Source organism: Erithacus rubecula, assembly GCF_903797595.1.
Source record: "Erithacus rubecula genome assembly, chromosome: 21".
In the NCBI taxonomy this organism is placed as follows: Eukaryota; Metazoa; Chordata; class Aves; order Passeriformes; family Muscicapidae; genus Erithacus; species Erithacus rubecula.
The window spans coordinates 10,322,982-10,348,972 of record NC_136673.1 but is presented as its reverse complement, the minus strand read 5'-3'; the positions used below and the strand labels follow the sequence as shown (position 1 = coordinate 10,348,972).

Below are 25,991 nucleotides of genomic sequence, written 5' to 3'. Positions count from 1 at the left end.
TACCCTCCACCACTGCTGGGAACTGGGTCACATTTACCAGAATTTGTGTAGCTCTGCCTCAGTTACTGTGTGCTTTGGAAAGGCTGACAGGATCCAGCTGTGGCACAAATTCCCACAGGCATGGACTTCCAGAGTGCCTGAGTCACTCAACTCTCTTCTCTTGAATGTGCCTGAATAAACTGAACTTATTCAGAGCTTGTTTTGCAGAACTGGAGCATTTTTGTGGCCTGCCCTGAACTCCCCAGTATTTTTTTATCTCACTGGAGAGCTTCTGGAACCAGAGATCCCCTGGCAGCCCATTCTAACCATGTGCACACACGTGGTCACTCCAGCTTCATTTTCTTTAGAAAAACTGAAAACCACACAAGCAATCAATGCCTCCCCCACCAGTGCAGCTCAGATTGTGGCACTAATGCACCTGCTGTGTGCTGCCTGTCCCCTCCACCCCAGCAGTGGCTGTGGTGGGAAGCTGTCATGGTATCAAGATCCTCCTGCTTTGTGGAACCAGCCAGGCAGGCCAGGCTAGGCCCAGCAGCAGCACCTTGTCCCCACCATGTGCCCCCTGTGCCAGCAGGGACTCTGAACAGCAGAGGGTACACTGCTGCTTTGGGCTCAGCCAGGGACTGAACCACGGTGTGGGATAAAGCTGCTCCCACTCATCCACAGCTTCCATTTAACAGCTGGTGCTGTCCTCAGGCCACCCTTAAACTCTAGATGGCAACAGCACCTCGTTCAATTAACTTGTCAGGTTGCACTAGAGGGCAACTCTTCGGAAAATCCAAACACGTGGTTCTAACTTCCCAAGGAACACCAGTGGGGGATCTCCTTTCCAACCACATGTGGCTTAGCCTTTAGTCTCTACATTCATTGAAGCTGCAACATCCAATAATACACCACATTTTACCCAGTCGTTTTATTCCACTCCTGCTGCTGACATCACGTTAACAAACTTTCTTTTCCTAAACCACATTTTATCTTTGCATGCGTGGACAATTCTTGCTGTACTCCAAATGCCACTGACTCTTTGTTCTCATTCTCTGCAGCATTTCAAATCAGTGGCAAGGAGCCCAACCAGTTTGTTTCAAATTGAAAGCCACCAGCTCCACGGCTGCCTGGGGCAGAGCCGCCCCTGAATTCTTTGGTTTGTTAACTCGCAATTAACTGGCTCTAAGTCCGCCCGGCGGAGCTGAAGGTGCAATCCCCGCTAATTCTGACCCTGCTCCCTCCTCGGCCTGGCCCAACCCCTCAGCCTGACCTGGCCTGACCCGGCCCGGCCCGGCCCCGCCAGCCCCGGAGCCGCTCGTGGCGCGGTGCGGGCTGTGGGAGCGGCCCCGCCCGGTGCCCGGGGCTGCGGGCGCCGCTCGCCGCTGTCACGGACCAGCTGAGGCGCCGTCCCGAGGCCGCCGCCGGCCGGGACTCACCTGGCTCCGCCCGGAAGCGCCGCACCGCCGGTCCGCCGCGCAAAGCCTTCCCCGCCGCGCCGCACCGCCAACCCCGGAACGTCTCGGGCAGGGCGCCGCGCCCTCATCGGTCTCCTGTTCCGGGACACCGAGGCGCAGCGCCGCCAGGGGACGCTGTCGCCCGCGGAGCGCGAGAGCGCGGGGGCGGGGCGGGAGCGCTACCGTATTTACTAGAGCACAGCGCTGCCTACGCCTACCGTATTTACTGTAGTTAACTCGCAATATGCATCGCCGTGAGAATATCTACTCTATTAAATTTACATTAAACATTTTATTTAAAGAAGCTCCCAAAGCGGCATTTTGGCTGCGGCAGCGCCGGCCGCGGGCTCGCTTCTGGCGGCTGGTCAGGTGCCCTCTGCGGGCAGCAGCCCCGGTGCCCGCTCAGGTGTGTCCGCCGCCCTCAGCTGTGTGCCCCGCTCCGCTCCCGGTCCGTGTCCCAGTGCGGGCGCAGCGTCCCGTCCCGCCGCCAGGGGAGGAGCGCAGCGGGCGCAGGTGCCGCGTTTCCCCGCCCGCCGCGGCAGGTGCGGCGCAGGTGCGGCCCGTGCCCGGTGCCGGTTCCCGGTGCCCGTGCCCGGTGCCGGTGCCCGGTGCCCGTGCCCGGTGCCCGCCATGGCGTACCGCGAGCTGGTGCGGCGCTGGCACGAGGCCGTGCGGGCGGCGGACCGCGGGCACTGGGACGCTGCCCTGGACGCCTTCGGCGGCATCGCGGAGCCTCCGGCCAGGATCTGCTTCAACGTGGGCTGCGTGCAGCTGCTGGCCGGGCGGCCCGAGGCGGCCCTCAGGGTGAGCCCGGGAGAAGGGGGAGCCCCGGCACGGGCTCGGCGCCCGGGTCCGTCCGGAGCGAACGATGCTGAAGCTGGGTTTGAAATCCAGCGTTTCGCGTCCTGCGTGTCCAGCGGGAATGCGAGCAGGGATGTTGGAGGGCGAATGGTTTGAGGAAAAGGTTTAGCAGAGTGAATCGTAGAAAAGTGAAAAAGGTTGAAGTTAGAAAGGGGATGTGGCCATTGAGGACGGGGCTCAGTGGTGAGCTCGGTGATGCTGGGTTAATAGTTGGACTTGATCTTTGAGATGTTTTCTAACCTTAATGATTCTATGATTCCATAGTTCTCTGCTATGAAAATATCGATCAGTGGGCAGAATCATTTTGAAACAACATAATGGAGACAGAGAGTGCTTTAATTAGATACTAGAAACTGCATTGGGCAATGTACCGTAAGTTTTGTTTAAGCTAAATCATTTAAAATTATGTCCTTTAGGTGAACTAAGCTCATTATCATGTGAAAACCTCTAAAGCTCAGCCTGCCTGATTCCAAGTGAAGACCTCAACCCACTGGACATGCAAAATAAATTTAAAATGTATTGTATCTTTAAATCAAAGCAGGGAAAGGATTGTCCAATAGCTGTTCCATAGGCATGGGTTTAGACATGAGGTGGATATATTTTGAAAGTAGAAATATGTTGCTTGGCAGTGGAGACTGCCAGAACAAAACTTCCATGCTGGAAAACCACTGCCCTTGGGACGGGAAAGGAGGTGGCCTGAGGAAAACCTTTTTGTGACAGCACTTGGAATGTCTGCCTGTCCATCCATCTGTCTGTCCATCTGTCTGTCTCCAGTGAGGAGATGCAGATAAACCTTTCCTCAGACAGCACAGGGAGAGCTGGGGCTGTGCTGGAGGGGCTGGGGCAGCGCCGTGGAGCCCTGAGCAGGGCAGTGGCTGTTTGGGATGCAGTGAGCACATGGCAGTGGTGCCATGAGATGAGGGAGAGAGCTCAGGGGAGACTTCTGAGCCCCAGCCAAAGGCCAGTGACTGGGAAAAAGCTCAGCTGTGCTTCTGTGTGGGTCAGTGGTTGTTGTTGTTTCATTTATGGCCCAGCAAGGCACACGTTCCAGCAGGTGTGTGGGGTCACAGAGACTCACCCTCACCTGCAGTGTTGTCCCTGTGCAGGCAGGGTTGGGGAGGGCTGGCCTTTCAGCAGTTGTTATCCCCACGAGGTGTCTGCAGTGGGAAGGGAAGGAGCACATCCTGCTGCTGCCTCAGGAGGACTCCTGGCTCTCCCAGCATGCTGAACCACGAGTTCAGCCAGCTCTGTGAGCAGTGCCTGGAGTCAGCTGGGCCACTGAAGAGCTACTGACTGAGAGGCTGTTGAGTGAAGCCCTGCAGCTTCCTCCCTTTCACCCTTTCATCACTGTAGCTTTCCCATTTTAAGAAGCCACATGGCCAATGCAGCTCGTTTATGTCCAATCCATTGTAGCAAGGAGGGGTAAAGGCCTGAAGCTCAGCTCACACAGAGCCAAGACCTGAGAGGTGACCAGGAGCTGTGTCTGGCCCCTCCAAGCTGGGCAGGAGCCATGGGATTGCCTCTCTGAGGGCAGCTGGGATGTCACTGGCTGGGTGTGTGTGCCCAGGCACTGACAGGACAGATCACAGCTGATCCTTGTGATGTGCCTGTGTTTTTCTCTCAGGCATTCAATAAAACCATTGAGAAGGACAATTCCCTGGCAGTGGGCTACTTCCAGAGAGGGTTTGTCCACCTGCAGCTGGAAATGTGAGTGAGATGCACAGCCAGTGCAGTCTTTCATCCTTTGATTCTGCAGTCTTGATTCTCCTTTCAGTTCTGTTTTATTTCTAAACCTAAACCTAATTTATTCTTTGATTCCAAAACTCACTTCTTCCAGCAACCTTACAGGGTTCACAGGGTCTGCTTTAGCTTTGGAAACCCTGTCACAAGTCAGCAAGTATTATCTCTGATAAGGGCTGCACAATTCTGGGGCCCCAGGGTGGCTGACACACCACATTGCTGTCCCCTAAACACAGAGACTTCTGGATGCAAGGCTGCCACAATGTTATGTTGCCATTCAGATTTTATTTGGGAATTAAAAAAATATAATTGTGCTGCTTGGTGTGTCTTCACATGACACACATGAGTCTGGCCTTCCTAAAAATGCAGCCTGCATATTCTTCTGCCACCAGACATTGGGGATCTGATACCAGTCTCACTGATAAAATATTGAAATTGCTCCAGAAGTGTCATGGGATTGATTGTTCATTGTTTCCACAGTTAAAGTAGTGACATCCTCTTCAGGGAACTGGGTATTTTACAGATCTTGTCTTACCTTTGAGCTCAGTTATTTTCTTTCCTGTTGTTTTCCACATATTTTTCCAGGCCTTAATCTCCATAAAATGCTTGTCTTTATTTCTGGGAGGGAGTTTAAGTGAGCAGTTCTGGCTTCTCCAGTGGAGGGGCTGTGCCTGGAGCTGGTGGAGCCCCAGACAGGGCTCTCTGGAGCTGCTCCACCACCAGCAGAAGCAAATGTGCCCCAAGCACACTCACTGCAGGGGCAGCACAGCTGGAAGTTGCCTCCTGCCCAAAGAGCTGATGGTGATGAGGAGCTCCAGCACCCCAGGGCTCCTTCCTTCCTCTGAAACTGCTCCCACCAACCCACCTGAGCTCACCTGAGCACCTTCTCTTGGTTGAGTGCCACTGCACAGCCCTTCCTGGGCCCTTCCTTTCACCACATGCAGCCTCAGTGGGCACCTGCTTGGATTTCAGTTGCATGGCTGGTGTGAATTCAGGCTAATTCCCTCCTTATTTTCAGTGGTTCTTTACATTTCTAAATGTTGAGGTTCTCAATGTTGAGTTTCTCAATTCCCATCCTCTGGCCATGTGTGTGCTCTCCCTGGTCCCCATCAGCCGAGTTCCCAGCCCTTGATCCTCCTGAGACAGGCAGGGAGCTCCCAGCAGTGGGTAATCTTTCTTTTTTACAAAGATGACACATCTCTGGTGCAGCAGAACACATCTTATTTGCTAGTGTGATTTTTAAGCTTCTTAAACAGTCTCCAGCTTTTTTAGGCTCAGTTTCTTGTGTCATCTCTGTATTGCAGGTATGAAGAAGCTCTCTCTGATTATCACATGGCCTTCAGTCACCTAAGACAAAATCCCTTCATTGATTACAAGCAGCTGGGGCTGAGGCACATCCTCTATGCCTGGGAGGTAAGAGTCAGCCTGGCTCAGCAATCCTTCTCCACTATTGAGGGTGTCAGTAGCAAGCATTAGTAACCCAAGACTTTTTTAAAAAAGTACATTTGAACTGTAAAAATATTCTGCTTGCACTTTGTTTAAAGTAACTTAATCATAAAAGTTGTTAGTCAACATAATCTCTGGAAAGTTTAGCAAATTATCCATTTTGAAAATTAAAATTGTTCAGAGCAGGTGAAGAGGAATTCCTGTGTTGAGGGGTTTTTACATTCCCTATATGTAAACAAAGTGGTGCTGCCCCATCCCTGGAAGTGTCAAAGCCAGGTTGGGCAGGGCTTGGAGCAGCCTGATCTATAGCAGATGTCCCTGCCTGTGGCAGGAGTGGCACTGGGAGCTTTAAGGTCCTTCCAAACCCAACCCAACCCAGTCTGGAATTCCATGTAATATTTACACTTGCATGTAAATACACGTAAGTTCAGTGAATTCCTCAGCTCTCAGTGCTGAAAGAGGTTGAAATATTGACAGATGAGAACAGAGCTGATGCATAATGCAGACTCCAGGAAATTCAGGTGCCTGAAAGCCTCTTTCCAGCTGCAGCAACTGATCTAATATTCCCTCTGTGCCTGAACTTACACCCTGTGCACAGGCTGTGTTTGTAATGCTTCATCCTGCACCTCTTACTGTCACACAGAGCCAACCTGCCACATCCTGTTCAAGGAACCTCAAAGGCTGAACTGGTTGTAAATTTTTGTAATAGTTGGACATATGTAAAGGATTCCTAGAAACTGTCCTTACTGGGAAGGTTCATTTTGGTTTCTCTTAGTCCACATGCACAGATTGAAAAGCAGATCCAGGAAAGAGGATTTAACTCCTTACTTCCGTGAGATGAGGAGTCATTGTGTAACTCCAGTCAAGCATCTCAGGCAATTTTCATGCACCTTACACCTGGCAGGAGGAAGCTATTCTTGGCATCTGTGGCATTATCCAAACCTCCCTGACTTTAACAGCTTCAGTGCCATGGGGCTGCCTTCTCTTGGAAATGACCAGTTCCCTGGGAAAGGGGCAGGGCTCAGGAGTGTCCTGAGGAGGCTGGGGCCCTTCCTGGTATGAGCACACAACCCCTCACTCCAGGCATCACCAGGGACATGTGCTGGCACCATGCTGGCCCTCCAGACTTGGGGTCAGCATCCTGATTCAGTTGTATCTCATTCTCACCTGGAGCTCATTTTCCAAAACATACAAACATCATCCTCCAGCGGAATTGTGCCATCAGCTTTCTCATGCATGGCCTTTCACATGCTGCAGCTGATCTTCTCCTGAGAGATACATGCATGGTTTGAAAACCCAGAAATATTTGCCCCTTGCAAGGCTGTGAGACTTGTGATTGAGTGAGAACTGCTGCCTTGCCTCCCAAGAGGGCCCATCCCTGAAGTTCCTGTGCAAGTTCAGGGTTGCCATTCCTCACACACCCAGAGTCTTCTAGTGCCATGATTAAGGAGTAAAGGAGAAGCATCCTATGAGCTCTAGCCTTGTCCTGAGCAAGGCCTGCAGCCAGGTACACATCTCAGTTCCCAGCTGATAATCCTATCACAGGAGATAGGGAGCTGTCTGACAGGGCTCTGCCTGTGGCCCAGCAGCTTTGCAACACACTGAGTGCTGGCCAGTGACAGGGAGAGATCTCCCACTCTCAATATGGATCACAACTCCCCAGCATCCTCTCTGCAACACTCCCACAGCCTGTACTTCCCCAGGACCAGACTGACATGTTGCTGAAGGGTGACAAGCTGCAGCTGACAGTTTGCACATTCACAGCTGACTACAAGAAATAGTTTCAGTTATTTTGCAGTGACAAGGAGTCAGGATTACAGCAATCATTTCATGCAGAAGGAAACCAAAGAAAAGCTTCCAGGCCCTTTGGACGCAGGAAGGATCAGATATAAACAGTGTGGTACCAGAGTCTTCACCTGCTGTCCCCATGTCTCTCCTCACCTTGACCAGCAGCTCCAGCACACCCAAGCTTTTATTTTCCTCTCTGATGGTGAAATTTCCCCAGCTATGCTGCTCAGAGTGTCTCTCCTGTTGCTGAATTTTTGGTGTTTTAGTGCCTGTCCCTGTTTCTTGTCTGAGTTCAGGAGGATGTGTTGGCTGTGCCTTGGTCCTTGCCCTCTGAGTCCCTTCCCTGTGCCCACTCCAGGTGCTGTACAGCACTGCAGCAGTGCAGTGCCACCTGCAGCAGTGGCAGGAGGCCAAAGTCACCCTAGAGAAAGCTGTTGTGTGGAGACCTGAAAGAAGAGCAGCAGCCCTAGAGCTGGCCCTCGAGCGGGTGCAGGTAAGGCCCCCTCTGTGAGTTCCTGGGTGTGTGCATTGGGCTTCAGCTCAGGGATGTGTGCTAAAAGTTGTCTGAGTGTTCCTAACACCTACATGTTCCTGCCATCCACCCACCTGCTAGCACAGTCTAAGCCATTTGCACATGATGCTCTGCCAAACCAGTGCTTCAGGTGATTGAGGAACTCTATCACCCCAAAGTGCTTCACTGCCCAGAATCACCATAGTGGAGAATTTTGGGATGACCTCTGAGGCTGGGCACAAGACTTCCTGATTCCTCATGTTTAGGAGCTCACTTCCATTTGTACTTGCCCTGCAAAACCCATTGTATTGTGCAGTGTTTCAAGTGCAGAGCCCCTACAAGTGCAAGTCTGGAGAGTCTCCCTTTTCAAGGCACTGACTGGCTTTTTTTGAGTCTTTTTGGCCTCAGAAAAAGTTGGTGGCAGCTCAGATATTAATGTCAATCATTTTTAGAGCTTAAGTAGGGTGTTAAAGTGTTTCTAGGGCTGCTTCTAAGTAAAAGGTTCCTGTTAAACTCCTTTATGATCTGGAATCATTAGCAGATCTCTGATTTACTCTTCCTGAAGGATTTATTAGTTTGTTACCTTCATACTTTATAAGCAATTCATACTTTGGTTTTGGTCTGATCATCTCTCCTGGCATCACGTTTGTGCTTTTCCAAGTGTATTATTTATATTTACTATTAGCATGCTACTTAGTGGCTGAATAGAAAGCATCTGAAGTCAAACAGAAAAGCTGTTTGGAAGATTTGTTTGATAAACCTTCCTGTAGTGCCCCCCTTGGCACCCACCCCATGCCAGCAGTGTCAGTCCTGTGTCAGTGCCTCCACAGTGGGGAGGGGCTGCTGAGTGGAGCCTGAGTGGCCTTTGTCACAGGTGAAATTTTTGCCCCAATATCTTCCTGGAGGTGCTGTTGCATACCTAAGCTGTGTTTGCTTTTCAGTGCTCTGATGTTTCATTCAATGTGAATTGATGACTTTTCCTTTACCTGCTTTCCCCGCCCCAGGACCACCTGTTTTTAGAGCCCATGCTGGTTCCTCTTGGGGAACTTTTCAGACCACGAAAGAAGGAAGTTGAGCAGCTGGATTCAAAAGATTTCCTGGGTAAACCCAAGGTAACAGGCACATAATTGTCACAATTAACAGCAGCAGAAAAAAATCCTGCCTCTGCCATCTCCAGAAAACAGTGCTGTGCGAGGACCCAGAGCAGGGTCCAGGACTGCAGAGCTTGCAGCCAGTCCAGGCAGTGGGGACACAGAAGCCAAAATTTGTTAGAATTGCCACTTCTTCTACCAAAAAATGCACTTTGGCACTAAAATACCTTTCCAATCGTTGTCACTTTAAAGTCTGACAGGGCTGAGCAGGTATTCTGGGAACCCATGGTTACCCTTCTGCTGACAATGACCTTTTAAAGAGGGGCATGTTGTCTCAGTCCTGCCTTCCCAGGGGGACGAGTGAACACTTGGGGGACAAATGCTTTGTCACATCCCTTAATACAAGGCAGCAGAGAATTTCTCTGACCCCTTCTGTGATCAGTAAGTCAGAACAGAGAGCTCCAAAACAAATAAAGGAAAGTAATAAATTCACATACTTTTAAAGAAACCTTGGAAAGTCTAAAAAACTGGGACACAAATGATTGAAGGTGTCTTGGGAATCCAGCTCTGCCTCTCCCACTGTGTGCACAGCTCCACATTTTGCCTGACCTTGGGATGCCAGAAGGAAATGGGTCTGAGCAGATAATCTTGGATGAAGTTTGGGGGTCTCTTCCTCCAGCCTAGATTCACTCATTATTTTGTTCTCTGACAGGTGATCTCATCCATCATTCCCAACGATGAGTACATTGGCTTTGAGCCTCTCAGGCCTCAGGTGAGCAGGACAGGACTGTGAAAGGAGGGATGGAGCTGTCATGGAGCTTCAGAAGGGGGCTCAGATTCAGACTGTCAGGGGAAGAGTGGACTCCTGGTAAAACCATTGTAATACCAGCCTGGATCCATGGGGATGTTCAGAGCCAAGCTCAGCACTGGCTGTAAGGGACTCAGTGATGGGAATCTCCAGCCCTTTAAAGATGCATTTTTGGCTCTTCACCATGTCAAAACAGAATTGCTTTGCTGTGCTCAGCCTATCTCTGCTCTTCACTTCAGTAAATGTGTCTGTGAGCACAGCTGCCTCACCCTGTGCTGGGAGTTTCTTGGAACCAGGGGAGGAAGAAGAGATTGTATTACTTCCTGATGAGATAAAGAGGGAGGGGAAGGAAGAGAAGGTACACTGCTAAGGTGTGGATCAGCAGACTTTTTCTGGGAGGTGTGGAATAATAAACGGGGTCAAGAGTAAAGACGAAATAGCACAGTCAGGAGGTGAGGTGGCACTGCTGCTGTAGGAGGCACTGTCACAAACAGATCCTGTTGTTTCTCCCACAGAAACAGGGCTTTTATGAACCCAGTGCCGATGCTCTGCGGTGAGTGTTCAGTCCCACCTTGGTTTTACCTTTCTCTCACTACTGTTCAGAGAGTCCTTTGTTCTCCGGAGTCTTTGTATGAAGACTCTGAGGGATCCACACCCACTTTTCACCAAGGGTGGAGTGAATGACAAACACACATAGGCTTCTGTGGCTGCAAAGGACACTGCAGGTCCCTGACAGCTCTGCAAGAGCCTCAGGCCAGTTTGCAGGACTTGATTCGGTATTCTTGGGAGACATGGCATCCCTGGGGAATGGAAGCAGACAGAGGCTGTGGGACCTGCCCAAGTCTGTGGCAGAGGATGCTCAGCTTTCCCATGTTAATTCCTAGGACAATTCTAAATACTACCAGCCCGAATGTCCTGAGCCGAAATCATGTTCAAACCCCAAGAAAGTAATTTATTGTGGTGATATTGCACCAGCAGTACTTCAGGGCTATGTTGAATAATTGCTTTGATCTTGACAGTGTTTATCAGTACAATGAAAATGCAGCTGCATTTGGCAAACCGGTGTTTTCCAAGCCCCTTTTGTTCCCAGTTGGATCAAAGAGCAGCAGTGGAAATCAGGGTTTGCCAACATCCACACTCACAGCCTGTGTCATTGGGGTGGGTGCAGTGGGTGGCTCAGGGCCAGCAGCACCCCAGCCCCTGTGCCATTGGGGTGGGTGCAGTGGGTGGCTCAGGGCCAGCAGCACCCCAGCCCCTGTGCCATTGGGGTGGGTGCAGTGGGTGGCTCAGGGCCAGCAGCACCCCAGCCCCTGTGCCATTGGGGTGGGTGCAGTGGGGTGGCTCAGGGCCAGCAGCACCCCAGCCCCTGTTCCATTGGGGTCAGTACAGTGGGTGGCTCAGGGCCAGCAGCACCCCAGCCCCTGTGCCATTGGGGTGGGTGCAGTGGGTGGCTCAGGGCCAGCAGCACCCCAGCCCCTGTGCCATTGGGGTGGGTGCAGTGGGTGGCTCAGGGCCAGCAGCACCCCAGCCCCTGTGCCATTGGGGTGGGTGCAGTGGGTGGCTCAGGGCCAGCAGCACCCCAGCCCCTGTGCCATTGGGGTCAGTACAGTGGGTGGCTCAGGGCCAGCAGCACCCCAGCCCCTGTGCCATTGGGGTCAGTACAGTGGGTGCTGCTCTCCTCTTCCACAGGGATGCCGAGTCCGGCTACCACCAAGTGCTGTCCCAGTACCGGCTGGAGGAGCCAGCGGGGACCGAGCTGCCGGCCGGGAGCCTCGTGTTTGTGCTGAGCAGGACAGCAGATGGCTGGGCCACAGCCATCCACGATGGGCAGGTGAGGGACACAGCCCTGTGGGCAGGGAGGGACACGGCCCAATGGGGAGGGACATGGCCCCAAGGGCTTGGTCCCAGCCCCCTCTGAGCACAATCCTCGGGAGCTCCTTTCCACACCCCCTAGATTTGCCAACACTGGGCTCTCACCAGGCTCTGCTATTCCCTTCTGTAGATCCACAAGGATGGCTGTTGGGCTCTCCACCACAGGGGATCCTACTGGGGAGTTGTAGGATACCAGACCTCACCAAGGATCACCATCAGAGCAGGATTTATACTCTGAGAGCTCTGATGGAGCTGAGGAGATGGACTGGTCCTTACCTGCCTGTAGTGCCTCTGTTCAATGAACTTTGGGAAGATTGGGGGGGGGGGGGGGAGGGGGTTAGCTGTACAGGCTAAAATGAAGGGTTCTAGAGAAGTCCTAAGGTCTTAGAGCCCAGCAAATCTGACATCTTCCTGCAGACCAGGGAGCTGTTGTGTAAACACAACATGGAAAATCTTTTGTTGGCAGAAGCCATTTCTCACCTGTCTACTTCAGTTTTTGAAAGAGCCATTGTATACTTGGATTAGGTTCAGTGGATTTATTACCTGCCTATCTTTAAAAAAAGATTCTTCATAAGACAACTATAAACCAGTCAGGTGTTTGAGCAAGAGTGACAGTGCTCTGAGGACTGGTAAAAATACAGAATTAAAAGTTTGGTAAAAATGACCATGTTTTTCTTCCTTTCATTTTTAAAAAGAAAGGATCTTCTACAGCAAATCCTCTGTGACATAAGCATTTAGCATACTCCTAAGTGATACAGAAATAGGGGGAGAGCCTGAAGCATCTGGAGCTAACAGAGACAGTTACTCAAGTATTTGAATGTGCAAGTTGACTGCTAAGTGAAGTGCAGGTGAAATTCAATGTAGGAAAAATAAAAATATACTCTCAACAGAAACAAAACCACATTGTAAGCAAAAACTCGCAATGCTCAGTTGAAATGAGCAGCAGTGATTGTCAGAAGACACAGAAATGCTGCTGGACTGGTGTCCCTGGGCATCCTTGCTGCCTGAGCATCTGTCTTGGGAGCAGGGGATTTGGTGGATGTTTAGCATGTTCCACTGCAGCCACTCCAGCAGCAGCTCTGCTCCCAGCAGGAAAAGCTGCAGAAGGACCATTGGATTTTGTCCAGCAGTTTGTGAGCACTGGGCACTTGGAGAGCTGGGGGTGACCCCGGGCACGTTGGTGTGGCCATAGGGTGACAGGCAGTGCTGGGTCACTGGGCTCCTCTCTCACCCTGCTCTGCTCTGTGTCTCTCTGCAGAAGCTGCACATCCCAAGCTCTCTCCTGGAGCCTGCCTCAAGGATGGATAAGTGGGTGAGCTGGCAACCTTGCAACCAGGGGCAGGGAGAGACCAAGATATATATTTGGGACATTCATCTGTAAGATTATCACAGGATAGCACAACTCTGTAAGAGAAATGTAGCATATGAAACACTGAGACTATTGACTGAAGACCAAGTGCTCTTGAATGGGAACAACAGAAGAGTTAGGAGTAAGAAAAATCCCTTTGACTTGGGAGAACTTCATCTCCCATCTCTGCCACAGGCATAGCCACACACTGTCCCAATGATTTTCCATCTGAACCCAGGGTGGAAGGGTGCAGCTCGGCCCCCTGTTTCCTGTGAGGGAGTTTTTAAGCACATAGTTGTTCTGATGTTGCTGTGATTTTTTTGGTCATTTTCCCCCTCCAAATGAATCCCTGGTACACACTTGGGCATTTGCACCATGGATGTGTCACCATGAACCAGCCCAGGTGGGGAGAGCCCTCAGCACAGTGTGAGCAGCCTCCTTCTGTTCCAGCACCAACCTGGCAGGGAACAGGGGGCCAGGGAAGTGTCCCCAAACCTCTGCCCACAAGACCCTGAGTGCTCTATCTCATCCAGCCTTGAGCAGTTCTCCCTGGGGCTCTTTCTGGGGTTACATACACAAATCAGTCTGTCACACACCAGCCTTGTCCAGGCTCCCTTGTTTTCTGCCTTCTCCTTTCTGATGCTGTTGTTGCAGAAGATCAACACTGGGATTCCCCTTCCTCCTGCTCAGGTGCCTCCCAGCTGCCTCCATGTGAAGCAGAAGCCAGGTAATCCCTGGGCAGTTGGGATTAGTGGGTGAAGACGTGCCCAAACCCCACTCTTTAGGGGATGTGAGGAGGTGGTGACCCCACTGCAGCCTCTGCTGACTGCAGGGCTGCTCCCCTGTCTTTGTGCTGTTCTACAGATCCTCCTGGGGAAGAAAATGCGTTTGACAATGATGCCAGTGCCCACACAGACTCCAAGGTAAGGTGTTCCACAGGCTGAAGCTGGCACAGCATCAGGAGACCAGGGCCAGGAGAAGTGAAAGATTCTTGCCCAAAATTTCTGAGCTACTCCCAAATCACTGGGGAAAAAAACCTTCCTTCCTCTGACCACTTTTCCATTCTAAAGAGAGGCTCCCATGTGGTCTTTCCTTCCAGTTTGTGGCTACCCCACTTGAGAGAGCCCGAGCTTGAGCTGTTCCCACCCTCCAAGGCACCAGGAGCACCAAATGCATCAGAGTTCTTGTGCACATGCTTTACAGCCCACTTGGCAAGAGGCAGTTGTCTTTGAGCACCCTGCTGTCCCTTCCCCTCCTCTTCCTGTGTTCCATTTTCTGTCCCTATTAGTCTGGATAGCACAGTTCATTCAAATTTGCAATATTGGGTAATGTCCTCTTCCATGCCATTGTCAGCCCCTGCATGTGATGGCCCTATAATGGCTCCTGTGGCACTCTGGGGACACCACCTCTGTCCCCCAGCTGCAGGTTAGCTCTGCCACCCTTCTTTTTAGGGCTTTTGGGGTAATTTTTTCACGTGTAGTTCTACCAGAAGGCAACACAACAGAGGAATGTGGCTGCTCCTCTCCAGCTGGCTGGAAGAATTGGGGCACTGCTCATAAAATTTTGAGTTCAGGAGGTACTTGTAAAATCAGAACCAAAACCAGAATTCCTGTGTCACAGGAGGAGCGTTTGATCCCAGGCTTTGAATACAGAGTTCTCCTTTTGAAATTCAGGTCTGCACTTTGATGATGTTTTACTGTGACATGACAGCACAGAGATTAGGGACTGTGTCTGCATGTCTCTCTTGGTATGAGAGCAGATATTGTCACTTGGGTTTGTTAGCGTCAAGTCTTCTTAGTCCAAGAACTTCATAGTCAGTCCGGGTTCTTCTCCCAGAGAGTGCTGGGCACGGCCCAGGCCCCGAGGCTGCCGGAGCTCCAGGAGCATGTGGGCAGCGCTGCCCGGGATGCCCGGGGTGGGATTTGGGGGTGTCTGTGCAGGGCCGGGGCTGCACTCATGGTGGCCGCGGGTCCCTTCCAGCTCAGGATGCTGAGTTGTCGCCTCTCCCCGCAGGTGTCCCCGGGGCAGGCCCCCGGCAGGCCGGCGGTGCTGCGGCTGCGGTGCGAGTGCTCGCTGATGCTGCGGGCGGGCGCGGCCCCGGCGCTGCCGGCGCTGCGGGCGCTGCTGCGCGACAGGCTGGCCCAGCAGGCGCAGCGGGGCGCGCTCAGGTACGGGCTCCGCGCTGCCGCCGCCGGCAGCCGTTCCCTCGGGACACGGGCACACGGCTCCCTCTGGGCTCCTGGGAGCGTTTGTCGGGGACACGACCCCCGCTCCCGTGAGCACGCGGTCTGCCTAGAGGGCAAACCTCACCGTGGCCTTTGGGTTGGACAGCAGCGTGATCCCCACGGGGAAGCACATGCTGATCCCCTTGTAATCCCCTGCCAGAACATAAAGGGCTCAGGGAGAGCCGGAGAGGGACTTATGACAAAGGCATGGAGTGACAGGACAAGGGGGGATGGCTTCAAACTGACAGAGGGCAGAGCTGGACGAGATATTAAGAAGAAACTCTTTGCTGTGGATTCCTCATCCCAGGAACTGTTCACAACCAGATTGGACGGGGCTTGGAACAACCTGGTGTAGTGAAAGATTCTCTGCCCATAGCAGAGGGTTGAAGCTAAATTATCTTTAGGAGCTTTCCAAGCTAAGTCATTCTATGACTCTCTAATTGTATGGACCTTGGAAACCTAAATGATCTTTCTTAGGAAACTGTACCATGGTCAAGGAAAAAAAACAGAAGGAAACTGTGTAGATGCAGCTGCTGCAGATTGGGTTTTGTCCACTCAGCTCAGCTTTTGCAGTAACAAGGATCAATGCAGAGCAATCTGGGACTCAGGCAGGAGATCCTGGGCTGAGGTCTCCCTGGTTGTGACACCCCTTGGGGCACACAGTGGCATCAGGAGAGTTCAGGATCTTCCCCTCAAGTTCGTATGTGAGGAGGTGATAGGGTCACTCCCCACAGTGCCATTTCTGCCTGCTGAGCATGTGGGGTGGCCCCATGTCACTGTGCAAAGGGACAAGCTCAGAGCTGGCCTGCAAACGGGGTGTGAAGATTGAGGGTGGCAGAGGGCTGGGCTTGCCTCCAAATTTGGCTTTAAAGGCAATGATTTGCTCAGTATTAATGAACCCTTGCAGCTACAGGCTCCTGGATGGCACAGAGCTGGGGACAGTGTCAGGACAGGAAGACCTGGGGAAGGTGTGGCAGCAGCTGACGGACGGCACGCTGACACTCTGCTGCCAGGTGTGTGGGCTGGGAGCACCACTCTGCTGGGCTGGATTCCCATCTCTGCTCTGCTCTGCAAACTCCATGCTGGCTTTTTCCTGCAGGATTCCGACTCCCACTCGGGCAGACCTGTTCTCTACCAGATGCTGGCTCAGCATTCTTACCTGGCACAGGGACCTGGGGACCTGGAGTTCAGCAAGGGAGATGTGCTGGATATCCTCTCTGAAGGTAGCTCTCCAGTCCTGCTGCTGGGCCAGGCTCTTGGAGTCTGCTGTGGGGAGATGCTGGGGAAAATGTGGCCTGTTCAGCGCTGTCTCAGGTTCATACTCAGGAGTTACAGGCTTTCACTGGGTTTTGTGCAGAGTTAAATTCCAGCGACAAAAACTCTCACTAACCCCACTCATGGGCCAGGGCTCATTTCTGCTCCTTTATGTTTTCCAGTGAACAAGGACTGGCTGGAAGGACGCTGCAATGGCAAGACTGGTATCTTCCCCAAATGCTTTGCCACCCAGACCAGCTGTGATACTGCCTTCCTCTAGCAAACAGGAGCCTTTTCCTGCCTGACTGCACCCCTAGGGGTGGAAACACTGGTCCCAGCTCATTTGGGCCCCAGCCAGCACAGCCAGAAGCTCTGCCATACCTGGACAGGGGATATCTCCCACTCAGATCCTGTTTCCTGACCTCATGCTTACACTGCCTAAGATGTGTCTGTGCAGAGCAGAGAGCAAGAGAGAGCTCTGGGGTTTGCCTGTGGGAATTGTCCATGTAGCAGCTCAGGCTCCTGGGTAGGAAAGGTTCCTCTGCATGGGAAGAGTTTCCCTGGCTGGAAGTCTTTACCCCTTCTCCCTTGTTGCTTATGTTGGAGCTGGGAAGGTTGAGCTTCACTGCAGAAGCCAAGGGCAGCTGGCTGGGAGCAGGGGCAGAGCCCTTTTTCCCAGGCTCTCAGGTCACATAAGGTTATCTCCACCAGCCAGAGATGCTGCTCTTTCAAAAGGCTTTTGGAACCAGTTTGCAGTGGGATTAATGGGATAACACCATGAGTTAGGACCACTGTCTTCCACAGCAAATAGTCTATGGACCTGACCATTCCTTGGCCAGATGCCTTTGGCACTTTTTTTAAGTCATAAGGCCAAGGTGGGATCTTGAAGCACAGAGAAGAGGCAATTGTGAAAATCCCCACTGCTCAGAGCAGCTCTGGGCTGTGAGTGGCCCCTGAGGCTCTGGGGAAAGGGCTGGCTGGGAAGTGCAGTGCTGGACTGGTGCTGCAAGGATTGAAAGCCCTGTCTAAATCCTGCAGCTGGGCTGGGCTAGGCTCGGCTCTGCTGATCTAAATAAAACCCTTAAGTGCCTGGAGCTGGAGCCTGTTCTGGATTTGATGTCTTGACAAAACTTGGCTATGTAACTTGAATATAAAATAAACCCTGAGCCAGAGCTGGCAACTCTTAAATCAACTTTCACTTGTGTTCTTCTGCTGAGATATGCCAGTAAGTATTTTTAAAGACAGCTGACAGTGTCTTTGGGAAGAGATTCTGTCATGTACTAGAAAAATATTGCACATCTTGCACAGGGCAGGATACACATGATGTCATCCCTCTGCTCAGAGTTAGGTGCCCACCACAGCTCTCCATTGCTAGATGCCTCTCAGGGCTGTTGGAAGAGTAGCTCAGCAGAACTGAGAGTGCCAAGGAAACTGTGCTAGGCTGAACAGTGGCATTCATATTTGAAAAACAAAACTGATTTTATTTATAGTTTGAATTTTTCTGGCTTCATCCAGACAGCAAATCTCAATCAGATTTTGGCAGTCAGATTAAAGGAGTTTTTCTCTTGGAGAGTGATCAAGACACCTTTGACACCACATTCACAGAGATGACCCAGTCAGATTTCCTGAGCAATAGAGATGGATCTAATGCCTTCATTCTTTTCCACTTTCCACATTTCTGCACCACTTCCCTGCCTGGTTTAGTGGGCAGGATCCCTCTAGTCAGGAGGCTGGGAGTTACTTTGTTTTCCAGAAACACTGTAAGAAAGCAGCCACCAGGCCTGCCACGATGGCCAGCACAAGGAAGGAGACAGCCCCTGCCCACAAGCCGGGCTGGTGGCCCTTGACATGGAGCAGAGCCTCAGCAGGGATCATGTTGGTGAGGTTCAGCATGAAGCCCAGTGTCCACCCGATGTCTGTGTTTGCTGCCTGAGGGGAGACAGCACAGAGCATTATCCAAAAGCACCTCTCCCAGGCACCAGCAGCTTGGTGTGATGGGCACCTCTCCTGTAAGCTGTCCCAGCTGCCATTGCCCATGGGGACCAGGCTGTGGTGAACCTGATCTTGCCAGCAGTTGCACAAAGAGCTTTCCTGACCCCCCTCCCCAGGGCTACGGGACCAGGGCTAAGCTGACCATGGATGACTGTTCTGATCCAGGTATGCCTCTGTGACCTGCATATGATTTTGGATCTGCACTTTCCTCCATCCCTGTAATCCTAATTTGGCTGCAGAATCAGTAAGGTCAGAAAAAACCTTTCAGCTCATCGAGTCCAGCACCATCACCATGTTCATCACTGAGCCATATCCTTCAAGTGCCACGTCCACATGTTGTTTGAACACTTCCTGGGATGGTGACTCCACCACTGCCCTGGGCAGCCTGTTCCAAAGCCTGATCCTTTCCATGAAAAAAAAACATCCCCAGTGCCTAACTAAGCTTCCCCTGGCACAACTTGAGGCTGTGCCCTCTCATCCTGGAAATATTCTGGCCAGGCCATACTCTGGTTCAAAGTGATCATGGGGCCACCATCACTTCTCTGATAAGAACATCAGAGACCAAACTGGCCAAATCCTGCTCTGCTTTTCCCTGACCCCCTTAAAATCAGCTATGTTCACAGCAAGGAAAGTGAGACATGAGCTGGATCAGAGGTTTGGGGATGGCTAAGAGAGAGCAAAGCTTTGCTGGGATCCCTGAGGAGCAGCTGTGAAACAGGGACACATATCTGGCACAGAGGACTCCAGAGATGCTGCTCCCAAACATGTCCATCCTCTCCTGTTGCCCACAGGTGTTTACCTGTCTGCTGAAGTGGATGTTGCTCCAGGTGTGCTCATTGAACTTGTAGCCATCGAGCAGCAGTGTCAGGATGTAAATGCCCACGGAGCAGTAGGTGTGCAGGTACTTCAAATCCTGCTGGAAGCTCTGCACCAGCTGTGGGGCCATCGGAGACACAGAGCAACAGAGAATGAAAGAGATGCTCAGAAACCCTCCCTAGCCCAGGAAACAGCAGGGCTTATGCTCCAAGGGCAGAGATTCAGGACAGGATAAGCACAAGGCTCCTGGCTGCCCTTCACAGGGCTCTCACCTCTGTCCAGTTCCTTCTGCAGAAGGACAGGATTGTGGTGTTGACTTCACTCAGAGACTGCTGGCGGGTCAGGTTCAGGAAGTTGAAGGTGTAGTAGAACCCAGCGAAGGCCTGGGGGGAAGTGGACATGGTGAAAACCACAATTCCTTCCTCATCTGAGAAAAGACCCAGGGGTCCCTCTTGCCTTGGGAGAGAGTCCAAGTAATTCCCAGGGTTCTGCATCTGGCACCCCCTTGATGGTCTATCAGCAAGTCTCAGAGCTGGCTGACAGCCCTGGGGCTGCTCTTACACTCTGAGCCAGCTCAGACATGCTCCCTCAGACAAGGTCTACCTCAGGGGAGGCTGGGACATGGCAGGAGGCAGAAGCCACCTCTGAGCATAGAAGAGGTTTGCAGATAGAAGCAGCTCCAAGGATCCCTCTCTCCCCACCCCTTTCCACAATCAGTGGCAGAGGAGACTCCCTCTCTGCATCCACCCTCCTGCAGGCGCAGGGCCAGAGGCTGCTTACCAAGAACTGTCCCCGCACGGGGGGCTGCTGCACCCCATTGAACCCACACGGCCCCTGCGCCCCGCAGCTGAAGTTGAAGAGGCTCCGCACGGCCGTGCCACACGCCGCTGGGTCCCCTGTCCCCGTCACCCTGAGGACAAGGCCGGGGCTGGCTGAGCTCGGCGCGTGCACGCAGGGGCTGTCGTAGAGCTCTGCCACGGTGAGGTTCTCCTCGTACCCCCGGGGGTAGCAGGGGTGGGAGATCTCAGCACTCGAGCTGGCCTGGAGAGAGACACAGCCATTAATGGGGCTGCGATGCCACTGAGACCTGTCCCACAGCCCACCCCTAAAAGCAGGACCTACGCCCCAGGAGGGCTGGATGCATCCCACCTGTGAGCTCCCTGAGCGCCCCTGCCTCCCACAGCACTGGGCTCTGCCTCTGTCCCAGCCACTTGTGCAGGGACTGTGCTGGGAAACCTCTCTCTGGGCAGAAGTGGACCGAGGGCAAGAGAATGGTGACAGCAAAGACCTACAGGTACATCTGGGCTCAGGGAATTACAACAAATGCCACTGCATGTCAAGATGTGGGCAGAAGGGAGCCCTGGCTGACAACTACCACCACCTTCCATCCAAATGAGGCAAGCTTTTGCTTCCCTAGATAAAATCCAAGCTTCTGCCAACTCCCAACTCTTTGCCCTGAGGCACACCCAACGTTGCAGGGGGAGATGTGCCATGCACTGGGAGGTGGCTGAGCAGCCCCCGTGTCCTGTGGCACCTGGTGCAGAGCTGCCAGCAGCATCTTCAGGGCCTGGCTCTGCCCGTAGCACAGGTAGCTGTGGCTGTACAGAGAGTAGTTGGTGCCGTAGAGCCGGAAGAACACGGACGTGTTCCTGTCCTCCACAGGCACCCCGGGCTGGAAGGTGATCTGCGTCGAGGCACCGCCAAGGTCCAGAGCTCCCACAACCTCGGTGTCCTGGGGATGTTCCCATTTCTCTGCAAACGAGAACTGGCCCAACACACAGCAACAGTAAGGCTGAGCTGCAGGCACTCATGCTCACACTCACGCTCACGCTCACACTCACACTCACACTCACACTCACGCTCACACTAACGCTCACGCTCACGCTCACGCTCACGCTCACACTCCCTTCTCTTAAGGAGTTTTGGGCTCAGAAGCCCCAGAGGCATTTTCCATGTGCTCCTGGCTCCCTGTTTCACCCCTGCCTGCCCACATCCTCCTCAACCCACAGACCCTTCCAAGGAGCATTGAGGCATGGCCTCTTGGCTGCTGCACATCTGCTGGGACCCAGACACTCTGAGCAGGGAGAAAGGAATGGTATCACCCAGAGGCTGATACCGCTGCCATATCCTTGGGATCCCAAAATCCACCCGTGTGTCAGCACACGAGAGCACAGGGCCAAGCTGAGATGGATCCTGTTAATCACATGAATGGGGTTGAATCTGCAGCCCACGGCCACAGGGGATATTTGATTGGGTGACCAGTGCCCCAAAGCTCTGTTCTTCCCTCCTCTGCAAATATGGAAATCCAGCTGCAGCTCAGACAGGGACATTCTCCCCACTCCCCTGCCCGGCCCTCTCCCCGAGCTGCACCTTGATCAGTGTCTGCAGCAGGTAGTTGACAGTGATCCAGCCAAAGGAGCCCTCCTCGCTGCCCGTCAGGATCCGAGCGCCACGGAAATCCACAGGGTACTGCCCGATGGCCTTGGACACCTCGGCAAAGATCCGCTCGGCCTTGGTGCTGTTCTCCTCCCTGGCAGCAAAGGCACAAAGCCCTCAGCTGCCGCAGGAGCCGGGCTGGCAGCGAGAGGCTGCTGTGCCCTGCCAAGGAGCTGCTCAGAGACATCTCCCCTGCCTGCAGGCGGCTCCTGCAAAGCCCCAATCCCTCACCCGGGGGCCCCTGGCAATCTCCCCAAAAACACTGCCCACAGGCTCTGCCGGAGCACTGGGAAAGGCCGTGCCAGCCTGGCAAAGGGGGCTCATCCCCTCTGGGGCTGCTGCCAGGCCGGGGCTGCACAGGGCTGGGCATGTGCCCTGGGCACGGCTGGCGGCTCTCCCGGACACCCCAGGCTCGGCAGACAGCCACGCTCTGCCCATCCCCACGGCCCGCCCGGGCAGCACCCCTGTGGCCCAGCCCCTGTGCCCGCTGCCAGCCCCGGCTCTGGAGCAGCAGCGCCGGGAAGGGCGGCAGGTGCCAGCCAGGCCGTGCCGGTACCTCAGCAGCCGCATGCCGGCCGTGGCCCCCAGGTACGTGGGGGTCTCCCGCTGCTGCTCGGCCGGGATGATCTGCATGGCCTTGTCCAGGCAAGGCTTCAGGCTGGCGCCAGCCCCCGCAGGGTCGTCTGCGTAGCTGGAGATGCCGGGTCCTGCCACAGGGAACCGGGGATGGAGAGAGCCCAGGGCTACCCGCAGGGACAGCACAGCAGGGGACATGTCCACCCAGAAATCCCACAGGGGTTTTTTGTTGCTTGCCCCAGGTAGGCTCAAACTTGCCAGGTCCATCCCTGACCCCTGCTTGGTGCTGTCCTGCCAGGAGGTAGCTGTTGTGCCATGGCCACACTCCCTGGGAGCCAAAGGAGCTTTTCCTCCCTGCAGAGTGAGGGCTGCAGGCATGGCTGGGGACGCTGAGCACGGGCTTGATCCTGGAGCGGCCAAAGTGCTGGGCATGGCCAGTCAGTCCTGCAGGATCTGGCCACAAACACAGCTCTTCCCCATTTTCCTGAGTAAGGAATGGGGTGTCCTGCATCCTGCTGCAAGGACACATAGAGCTGATAGGCACACAGAGGTGCCCTTGCACAGCCTCCCTATTTTTAGAGGCTGGCACTGGATCTGAGAACCCGGTATAGCCCTGCAGTCAGTAGGGACAGGCTCTTGGGTGGAAATCTCACTTTTTATCTTCCCAGGAGCTTTGCACTCATTTATTGCCATTAGCCCAGGCACCCCTTGCTTTACACTTTGCCCTCAGCCAGACCTTTGCAGTTAACCAGTAACTGCTGTGCCGTTGCTGCTGAGAGGGACATGAGGACAAGGCAAGTTCTGAGCCCTCTTGCACCCCTGCCCAGGCACCTCTGTCCTGGCCTGGTGGCCTTTGCTAGCCTCAGCCTGGCTCCATCTGATCCTAGATCTGTTGTCTATCCTGGGCATTTCCTTCAGAGAGACTTGTCCTTGTCTGACAGCATTTTTTGCAATAGCAATAAAAGCCCCTGTGGGTATTTAAAAATGGCCAATAAATAAATTTGCGTTTATCACACCTGGCACTGGTGTGTGGAACAGCTACGCAGGGCAGCACCAAGGCTGGCCAGCCACAGGTGAGCTGGGCATAGAGAGGAAGGACAGATCCCAGCACACTCACCAGACACAGAGCAGGCCTCCACCTGGGAGACGATGCCGGTGCCGTTCTCCTTGTCCGCCGGCCACCGGTAGATGTAGAGGGACGTGTGTGTGGAGCCAGCATCAAACACCAGACCATACTGGGGGGGCACAGGGGACACAGGGTCACCCCATGACCAGCATCACCCACTGCAGAGCAAGAGAAGCTCCAGGAGAGCCATCAGAGCTCCCAATGGGCAGGGGAGCCTTGAGTAGCCAAACAAGACTGGTGGTCACCACGACTGAAAAAGTCTGGTGGCATTGCAGTCACCAGCTGTCTTGGGGAGAAGGATCCATCTCAAGCCTCTGGAGCTGGCAGTGCTTTGGGATGCAAAACCATGTGCTGTGGGGTCAGGCACAGTGACCAGATTCAGCCAGAGCACCCCAGTGTGTGCAGGGCTCTGTCCCCATGTTGGTCACAAACAGCACAGCCTGTCTGAAAACCAGGCAATATCCAACACCCAGCAGATAGCCAGCAGTCAAGTGAGAGCTGTGCTCCTCCCGAGGACCCTACCTTGGTGCTGGGGGGAAGAAGCACATCCTTCACATTCACGACGCTCAGAATGAGGGCGATGACACTGCACACACAGGTGGCTGCCAGGAGACCAGCAACGGCCTTGGCTTTGGAGCCCATTCCTCCTCCAACCTGCAAGGACAGCCCCAGCCCCCAGCTCACACCTCATGGGTGGATATAGGACTTTCCCCTTCCTGACAATGGAGCTATTCTCTGGTGCATGGCTGCTCTTAGCATGGAAGAGGATAATATCCATGGGCTCCTCTGGACCCATCCCAGTAGGGCTGCTGGCAGCCTCAGGGCTGGGACACCCTGCCATTCTAAGCACTCCCTCCTTGGAGGATCTTCAGCACAGCTTTTTCAGCCCTGCCTTTTCACCTGCAGCCCCTCAGGTCCCTCTGGACCCCAGCCCACTGCCCTGCTCAAGCTGTTGCCTGGCTGGCAAGCCAGCAGCTTCCTTCCCAGCAGTATCAGGAAGCCTGGCCCTGGCTAGCTGGAGTTCCAAGCTGGGAGCAGGGTCGTGGCCTGGCAGGGTACCAGTGTGACCATCTCCTCTGGGGTGCAGAGCCACATCCCTCCAGCACCCACATTCTGCCACCTCAAAAACCATCCCACAACACTTGGGACCAGGTCATATCTGTTGCCCAGCAGGACCAGATTGTCCCTGGGAGGGTCCTCTCTTCTCCAGGCAGGAAACAGCATCTCCAGCTATGTGTCTCCTGCTTGGCCCAGCTCTTGCTGATGCTACAGCATGTAGGCACACAGGGACAGTCTCCACGTCTGCTGTGATCCCCACACCTCTCCTGCAGCCCCAAGGGCAGGCAGGAGGGCAGAGGAAGGAAGCTGGGCACACAGCCCATGGCCAGGCTGGAATGCCCAGAGCGATTGTCCCTGGGAACTAGAGCACTTCCCACTTGTCCATCTAGAGCTCAGCTCCCAGCAGAAATGGCCCCCAAACACCCCTAAGAAATTGCAGCAAAGCAGAGTCTGGTTCTCTGTGACAGCCTCAGCACAGGGCAGCTGAGATATCTATGGTATCAGCACACCACAACTGGCCCAGATGTGCTTTCTGAAATGCACAGCTCTCCTTTCTCCTCCTGCACTACCCTGCCCAGTGCCATGAGCCACACAGGCAGGATGCCTCCTGGGAGCCAGGCTGACCTTGCTTCATACTCCAGCTGAAAACTTTGGATGGCCTGAGAGCCCTGGGCACCAGAGATGTGGTTTATCATCAGTGCTTTTGGTGGAACCTGGAGCTGTCACTTGGCTACACAATTCTGTGAGTGCATAAAATCTCTGAGAAATTCTCCTGCCCCTTTCCCAGGTCAGTGGAAAGATCTTTGACAAGATAAAAGGAAATGTTGATTCCTGTTTTGGACTCAGCATCTCTGGCAACACACAAGGGTGACCAATCTCCCACATGGCATGAGAATAGCTGTTCTTCAGGCCCATGTCATGGGACATGGGGCCACCATCAGACCTTGTCCTATAGCCAGGGGCCTTGCCTCTGCAGTGGCTATGGCCAGAAGAGATTATATGGAATCAGCTAATTTCCTGACATAGAAAGAGAAAATCATTAAGGACCTCTTCAGGACATTAAAGTGGTGATCAATTCAAAGTAATCTCAGACTCCAACCATTAAGCCAGCATCACCATGATAAGCACTTAACTATGTCCCCAGTTGTCATATCTGCAGTCCTACCAGCCCTGCTGGAGTGTGCCCAGATAAAACTGCACCGTTGGGATGTGATTCATCTGCTCCAAGTAACAAACAAAGCAATGGCAAAAGTCCCCAGACTACCTCCTGTAAAATTCTGTTCCAGGCACTGTGGAATGGAAGGACACAAATTGGTGATAAATTGCACTGTGCTGCATGCAGGAGAGGGTGGGAAATGGGCTCCTCTTGCTCTGGCAGGGATTAATTCCCATTTTGATTAAACAGGGGGCAACATCCAAAGCAGCACAGAGCCAGTTCTCCCAGGCAGGAGAACAGGGCACAGGAACGGAGCCCAGTGCATGGGAAACAATGTGAGAAGCTTATCGATCAGCCCGGGTTTTCTGTAGCATCCCGAGGCTGGCCAGCTCCAATAGCTGCTACTACCCGTTCAGGATCAGGATCCAGAGCTGCAGAGGAGGGATG

The 25,991-nt window shown here is 53.5% G+C and overlaps 3 protein-coding genes across 10 annotated transcripts in view; 2 read left to right on the top strand and 1 right to left on the bottom strand.

Annotated features, from left to right (window-relative positions):
* The window catches only part of NDOR1 (NADPH dependent diflavin oxidoreductase 1), a 145,681-nt gene that overhangs the window by 81,304 nt on the left and 38,386 nt on the right, over positions 1-25,991 (top strand). The gene's annotated exons all lie outside the window — the stretch shown is intronic.
* Positions 1,936-17,571, top strand: NOXA1 (NADPH oxidase activator 1). 8 transcript variants are annotated; one of them, XM_079324089.1, is made up of 16 exons: positions 1,936-1,988; positions 2,032-2,243; positions 3,925-4,007; positions 5,345-5,453; positions 7,633-7,767; positions 8,790-8,897; positions 9,589-9,648; positions 10,200-10,237; positions 11,374-11,515; positions 12,815-12,868; positions 13,559-13,631; positions 13,769-13,827; positions 14,918-15,072; positions 16,037-16,142; positions 16,229-16,352; positions 16,566-17,571. In XM_079324089.1, the coding sequence occupies exons 2-16, from the start codon at positions 2,070-2,072 to the stop codon at positions 16,661-16,663; spliced, it is 1,518 nt and encodes a 505-aa protein (XP_079180215.1). In that variant the 5' UTR covers positions 1,936-1,988; positions 2,032-2,069; the 3' UTR covers positions 16,664-17,571. The 8 variants fall into 8 exon arrangements, with proteins under 8 accessions (XP_079180215.1, XP_079180218.1, XP_079180217.1 ...); XM_079324096.1 differs by having other exon boundaries at positions 1,960-2,243; positions 13,595-13,631; XM_079324094.1 differs by lacking the exon at positions 14,918-15,072 and having other exon boundaries at positions 1,970-2,243; positions 16,566-16,788.
* ENTPD8 (ectonucleoside triphosphate diphosphohydrolase 8) lies at positions 17,844-24,005 on the bottom strand. Its single transcript, XM_079324098.1, has 9 exons — positions 23,852-24,005; positions 23,321-23,438; positions 22,184-22,334; positions 21,562-21,721; positions 20,726-20,956; positions 19,972-20,232; positions 19,464-19,574; positions 19,175-19,309; positions 17,844-18,312 (listed from the first exon to the last, which is right to left on the bottom strand). The coding sequence occupies exons 1-9, from the start codon at positions 23,969-23,971 to the stop codon at positions 18,121-18,123; spliced, it is 1,479 nt and encodes a 492-aa protein (XP_079180224.1). The 5' UTR covers positions 23,972-24,005; the 3' UTR covers positions 17,844-18,120.